General features: G+C 39.9%; 1 protein-coding gene across 4 annotated transcripts in view; it reads left to right on the plus strand.

Annotated features, from left to right (window-relative positions):
- LOC107081950 (CREB3 regulatory factor-like) overlaps positions 1-1,561 on the plus strand; it is a 59,559-nt gene extending 57,998 nt beyond the window's left edge. For all 4 annotated transcript variants that reach the window (XM_015370335.1, XM_015370337.1, XM_015370336.1 and 1 more), the window contains one exon: positions 330-1,561. In XM_015370335.1, coding sequence (XP_015225821.1) covers positions 330-445 — 116 coding nt within the window. In that variant the 3' untranslated portion in view covers positions 446-1,561. The remainder of the gene's footprint in view (positions 1-329) is intronic.
- Positions 1,562-7,381: the final 5,820 nt, after the last annotated feature.

Raw genomic sequence — 7,381 nt, forward strand, 5'->3', positions numbered from 1 at the left:
TTATGGTTTGCTTTGTTAAGCCATCCATCCATCCATCCATCCATCCATCCATTCTATCAGGGTTTGGTACTTTTCTCTCAGAATAATTGATTCTTGAAATAAGTTTTAACTATTTTATTGAACTGATCACTAACAGATCATAGAACTGTCCATCCAGGACTTGGTTCAAATTTATCAAAAATAAACTGTTAATCGCTTCACCCTTTCCAATTATTAGTCCAATCCCCAATGAGTAAAGTAACTATTTATTGTAGCCATAATTCAGTGCTCTATCAGGCTAAGTTTCAGTTTTATAATTTCCTTCCTGGTTCCTCGTTTGCCAAATGTAGGTCCCTTAGTCGCTGGGCGGACCAAAGACTTTGTGCAAAGGATTCTGGATGCCAGCGCGAGTGGTCAGAACCAGCGGAAGGAGACTGTGCAGACCGGAGGTCAGACCACGGGTTAAACCACCCAGCACCTGTCGGCTCTCCCATCCCAGCACCACCTACCTACCTGGCCAAGCTTTCTACACCTCAGCTGCTCTCCCGTCGTGCACATCAGAGCGAGAGCGTGAGCGGAAGTCAGTGCGGGAGCAGGTTTCCGCCCTGCTCCTGCTTCCCTACCGTCGGATCTCCTTCAACAGCAGCCGTGTTCAGCACCCTGTCGCTGCAGGCTGCACCACAAACACCACCAGGCTAGAGCTGCTGCTGATGTCTCTACTGTGTTCAGTCCGTGTGTGTGTGTGTGTGTGTGTGTGTGTGTGTGCGTGTGCGTGTGTGTGTGCGTAACATACTGTATGAGAGTGTATAGTGCTCCTCCTCCCCTCTGTGCTGTATTGTATCCCATCGTGCCTATGAATAGACATTGCACTGTTTTGTAGATGGTTGTAGTTGTTGGCAGGGGCCCGGTAGTGAGCCGAGGGCGAGGGGGCATCTGAGGACAGAGGAAGTTTTAAAAACAAGAAAGAGGGAGGAGCCCGGTGTGGGAAAACAAAGAAGTAGATGTGTTCTCTCCTTCCTCCAGGCTCCCATGCAGTCGCTGCATCGGGCGCCGTCCTGCGTGTTAAAACACGAGACCCGCCCGATGAGCGACTCACAGTAAACGGACACAAAGGCCCGTTTGTTAAAGAAGCCTAAACCCTCTCCCCCCGGTTTCTTTCTGATCATCTCCACCCATCAAAATGAAACCAAGGCGTAAAAACGAAAGTGAAAACGGCACCTTAGACCGAACTGACCAAAGACAAGCGAACTACTGTAACACTCCAAAATCACCACCGCCTATGTTAAAGAAAAAGAAACAAAAAAACCTTTGATTGTTGTCATGGTTGCTGTAACTACAGTATCACCGTGCAGCTGAGGGGAAGCCTGAAACTCTGACAGTTTTTCTGCTTTGGCTTCAATGTATGGAGTTAATTTTGTTCCATTGTTGTTGCAAGCAGAGAAAATATTTTGTAAATTGAAATTTGAAAGAAAATTAAAAGCAGAAATGAAACTTTGAAAAACGTTGGTTTTGAAAGTAACTTTGCTGTCTCTCAGATGTTTCTTTTCAAATTTATGTTTCAGATTTTTTTTTTTTTTGCACAGATTTTAGATTTTCTCTATAATTTTTTAAAATATTAAGTTTTACAAATGTTTTTAGTTTTAAATTCCGTTTTTCAGATCACATTCTCTTCACTTTAAGCCCAAAACAAACACATTGACCAGTAAAAATGCTGTTGCTAACACTCAGCACGCCAATAGAAAAGCATCTTTACTCCTCACTTCAGAAAATGTAATCTATAAAACACGATTTGAAAAGAAAGACATTTGAACAACTCAAAATGGAGAAAACTTTATTTTTAATATAACATCCATAAAAAAAAATGGAAAAGATTCCCTTTAGAAAAAAATAAAACATGAAATATAAAATTAAAGATAAAAGTTTGAAAAACAAAAATCTAAGAAAACAGCAAAGTTTTCATTTCTGGATTGCATTTTTAAATTACATTTTAAAAAATATGTTCTTTGCTCACAACAATAATGAAACAAAATTCACGCCGTACATTTAGACTCATAAACGGGGATAAAAAGTTTCCTGGATGCCCTCCTCCCGCCCTCCGCTCGCCCCCTGACCTTATTATGTAGCGCAACTTCCCGAACTGCAATGACCAATAGAGGAAAACACTCGTAGATCTAGATGCAAATAAGTCTCTATTTTTGGCTTCTGTGGATGTTCTGATTCTGTTGTGCTTTGGATGAAGCAGCAGCCCACCAAGTGGGTGCTGCTTTTGAGAATTTCTTTTTTTTATTATTATTATTCTGCCTTTGTCTGTGGTCTTTGCTGTAGACCCACCTGTCCAAGCTCTCTAAAATTATTGGACACAAAAAAAGATAGTCAAGGACCCTTTGAATTGCACTGTGGTAAGAGCAAATAAGCACCTTTAAGGAGGGTTGGAAATCCTCTAAAAAAAAAAAAAAAAAAGTAAAAAGACTCTTGTCACCTTTCTGTAAAGACAGATATCCATCAGACTTGAAGGTGCCTGCTGCTTCAGAGCGAGGAACATGGTTTGGGTTTGTCTCAGTATGGTGCTACTTTATGATGAAAAACATCAGTAATGCAAATTCTCATGGTGGCAACTGCTGACTGGGTTTTAGTCCTGCGAGCGGCTGCTGTTAGTGGCGGTTTGCTTGCTTAATGATGCCTTTCTGAAGTGCCTGGAGCTTAAAGCCACTGAGACCTGTGTTATTACAGCGGATTTCTGTTACACGGTAAAACTTCACCTATGATTGTTGGGCCACACAATGTTTCTGAGCAGGGAGAGGGAACTGCATAATGGTCTGGTGCCCTTTTCAAACCGCAAAGAAAATCTTTTATGCAACCTTTTCCTGCCGAGCAGCACACACCAGGCTCTGCAGCGTCACCTCTGGAAAATATGCTAGTGAAGGCATTTCCTTTCCTTCCTGGTTGGCGCTCCCTTATAGGCTTTCTACATCCTGATATGAGAGCAAAGAAATGTTTCATGGAAAAACTTTTTACTTTCTGCTGGTTAATAGTATGAAATATTTCTGTGAGAAGAAGCCCAAATGTTTTCCCGCCCAGTATGTCCCAAAATAAGCCATTTCTATGGAGTGAAGCTCTATTCAAAAACAGAAGCACTCACTGAGGAAGATGGTGCCAGAGTTAGGGCCCTGTCACACCTTACCGATTTAGCCAGCGTACGCCTGACACCCCAGAATCTTCTAAAACGCTGGCATATGCTGAACTTTCTACGCATTTTTTCAATTTCGGGTGTAAAGAGTATTCATAACGAGTCAAGAACTTATGTCTAATGTCCTGAGGGGGGCAGCAATGTGCCTGGAGTCTGCATAAAAAGATTAATTTGATTGCGGTATTGACCTAGCTGCTGTTTATGGCCTGTCAAAAAAAAAAAAGAATAAATAAAGAGAAAAATAAACTTCCTAGCTAGCTGCTAGGAGCTTTGGTGGTCGTGATCGCAGAGAGGATCCATCACACTCCCCTCTGGCTCACCCTATGATGGGGATGAAGTCTGGAGGAGAACTGACGTTTTCCTAACCTGACTCCGCTAGATGGATTTGCTGGATTTGCTCCGCATATCCATCTGGAAACCTTCCGTTGAAGTAATTTTGGGAAGGGGCGAAAATACTGGTTAGCTGATTGGCCTATGTTGGTGATAGACGGGCCAAATAAACCAATCAGATCAACGAAGCATATGACGTACTAACAGAGTGACAACGAAAACACAACCACAAGCCAGAGTACTCTTGCTGCTCTTGCCGAAACCAGTCGGGAGAAGAGCAAAAACATCTTTTCCTCTGAGAAAAGCCTCCAGAGCAGTGTTTTGCTCTTCTTTCAGTGAAGAAATACTCTGTAATTCCGATAAAACTTGCTCGATAGCCACGCTAACCCTAGTTTCATCGGCTGAAGCCGCCATGTTCTTTAGACTGAACTTTCGCGCTTTTCTTTGCGTCACACCTCAACCCGCCTCAAAGGCAACGCTGATTGGACGTTCGTTTGGTGAACGGCTCCAAATTTTGTTTAACGGAAAGTTGCCAGCCTGATCTGCGAGTGAAACCTTGAAAGCTCGCGAGATCAGGATGGTCTCACGAGGCTAACGTTTTCCTCCTGTAAACCCCCTCCATATCAAAACGCTGCCAATACACCATTGTAGCTGGATGTTAGAAACACGTTCAGCGCTCGTCTGGAACCTGTCAGATACGTTGATATGCGTTGGAGAGAAGTTCTTAAAAAGTTACGCAGAAGTTATGCACAAGTTACTCAGAGGTTTAGGATCAGCTAGACGCCACGACTTATGAGTAACTTACAATTAACGTGTGTCAACGTTCAGATAACTTACCTGTAACTTATGGCCAACGTATGGCATACGCCGACATACGTCGGGAAATTTCGAGTATGCTCAAAATTTCTCAACATATGTATGTTGGCGTGTGCGGGTGTGATTCAGCGTGCTCATAACTTTTACAAAACGTACCCAGAACGTATCCAACCCTCGTACGTCAGGAATACGCTGGCTAAATCATCAAGCTGTGACAGCGGCTTCAGTTACCCCCTCACCAAGGTTATCATCCTTAATTAAAACTAATGAAATGACAAAAACTAAATAGAGAATTAAATGAAAATTAAAACTAGACCTTGAAAAAAATGAAAAGTAACTGAAAATTTGAGAATATTTTTAGTTTTCGATTGATAATGCAGTAAATATGAGGTGAAGTTTCCAGCAGCCGTACAGCAGTCTGGTCATTTGTGTTGCTGCAGCAGTTTGTCCTTTTTTTTTAAGTCCTAAAACCTGGTATGTAAGTTATATCACATAAAATAATAAAATTATAACTGAAACTAATAAAAACTAAACAAAACCTGCTAGCTATTACATTATATAACTGGACATGCTAGCTTTACTATGCTAGCTATAAATGAAACTGTAATAGAAGTTAAAATGAGAAATAAAATCTAAATACCAATAAAAAAAATGAACATTTTGAAACCATTTAAAACTTGCTCAATCCAATCTTTACTGCCAACGTTTTAATACGGCATTAAAAGCACTTTTAAAATCAAAATGTAACTGATATTTTGACCTCAGACAGTGTTGACTTTTTAAACTCATTTGAAGCTGTGGTCAATTTATTTAAATATGATTTCAAGGAAATATTTACAAATTGACCTTCTGTTGAAAGGTTCTAAACCTTTCATATTTAATCTGCAGTGGATTACTCTCTTGGCTTCTTTCAATCCAGATTAGCTAGTCCACAAAACCCCTCAAGCTAATCGCTAGTTAGCTTGTAGCTCTAGCTAGTTTTTAAGACTTCCACCGTCTTTAAAAAAAACATTCGTTAATACAAATGCTAGATGCTGTAAACTTTTTAAGCTGTTACTATTGGATTAGTTGTGCATTTGCAGAGGCTAATGTTATATTTACACAGGAAAGGAAGGTTGCACTGGAAAAATTTGAAATCTAGATGAGTCATCTTTTCTTAAAATGATTTGTTCTTGGATTGAGGAGATAAAAGAGACAGTTTGCCAATGAAACAAAACAATTTACACTTAAAACAAGAAAACACAATTGAATATTTTTAAGTAAATATCATCTAATTATCTTATTTTAAGAGTAAATATACTAATTCAATTGGCAAACTATCATTTACCGACTCAAATTAAGGGTAAATAAGACATTTTTACTTATTTCTAGATTGTTTTTCTAGTGTGGAGGCAGTGCATCACCAATGATCTGAGCAAAAATCAATCAAAATCAGCAAAATTTGTAATTTCCGTTCGACTTTTCCTGCAGTTTCTATGAACTCTACTTTTCTAGCTTAAATGACTGTAATAGGAGACGATCTGTTTGGGTTTCAGATTCTCATGTAATTCCAACAATGCCTTTATTTGTTATCTAGAGCTACACGCCGTCTGCTGTGCAACAGATTAACGTCAACAGGGCAGCAGATTCCAGCCTCCTTAAGGCATCGTGCAGAAGTTTTATTATTGGAACATCTTCTCTCCTACAGAGGTGCGTTCACCGTTTAGTAACATGGACTATCGCTTTAACTGTAGAGCTTTTAACAGAGAGGGACATCTGCTAGCGAGGCTTCTTGTCTCTGCTAACATTCCTTAGCCACGTCTCCTGAAACATTCCTGTTTATGTGTGCCGGAAAAAAACAAAACAACGCTTTGCTGTTGCTGCTCTCCTGGCTGTTACAGCCGGGGTCGACCACGCTGCTCCTCAGGCCTTATAAGGACCATGACTCTGCAGAAACTGGACAAGTTACTTCCTGGTTGAACCCCTCTGTCAGGCTGAGACAGAAGGAGGTAAACAGTTTGGAAATCGGAGAGGCTCAGATGCATGGGATGATCGAGTCAAAGTTAGAAATGCCGAGGAGAAAAGTCTAAAGCCGTTACAAGCTTTCCTGATTTAACTGAGCTCATAAGTGTTTCGCTAAGACGGCGAGGAAACCTGTTGCTGCTCCTCACAGGTCCCACACATCCATTGGAAAGAGCTTCTTGCCTGTTTAGAAAACACAGAAAATCAGGTCTAATTTTAAATCAAAAGGCTCCAAAAGTTTGATTTAATTTTTCCTGCTAACTGGTAGAAAGAGGTTAATATGTTGGAGAAATAACTCTGCATTGAATCCACAGGAGTAGGAACCAAAGGTACACTGCAAAAAATCTAAACCTAGATAAGTCATTTTTTTCTTAAAATAAATGCATTTGTTCTTGGATTGAGGAGGTAAAAAAAAACATTTTGCAATTGTCTTATTTCAAGTGCATATTATCTAATTATCTTATTTTAAGAGTAAAATTACTCCTATTGGCAAACTATCTCATTTACCTACTCAAATTCAGAGTGAATGCACTTAATTTAAGAAAATTTTACTTATTTCTAGATCGTTTTTGCAGTGTAAAGCTAGCAGCTGGTCTAAAATATCCTCATACATCGAATACAAACCATGATTTTAACATTTATGAAGCGTCGACATGTTTATTCAAACATAAAGGAAATGCAGCATTAATGTTCCCATCTGAAACATGTATCAAAATTATCAGAGTCTGAAGCAAATCGGTTAAAAAAAGCAAAACAAATCAAACATTGCAAGAAGAATGTGTTTAATTTCAACACTGCTTTACTTTTCTATGAGCTTCAAAGGGAAAAGCTTTAATCTGTTCAGTGTTTCATACAGGAAGTTAACTGATGGCGCACCGCCTCCAATCTCATATGTGTCCATGAAACTGCAAAAATATTGAGGTTAAAGCTTTTTAAGGAGCACAGACGTCAGCTTTGGTTCTGGCTCCTCATTGGCTGTTAGCTTCATAACTGGGAGCAGCTGCTCTGGATTCAAACTGAATGAAGATCTACTGCGAGACGGTAGCTGTCATTAAACTTCGAAGTTTA

The sequence above is a fragment of the Cyprinodon variegatus genome, unplaced genomic scaffold (genome assembly GCF_000732505.1).
Source record: "Cyprinodon variegatus isolate N-32 unplaced genomic scaffold, C_variegatus-1.0 Scaffold45, whole genome shotgun sequence".
NCBI classification, from domain to species: Eukaryota; Metazoa; Chordata; class Actinopteri; order Cyprinodontiformes; family Cyprinodontidae; genus Cyprinodon; species Cyprinodon variegatus.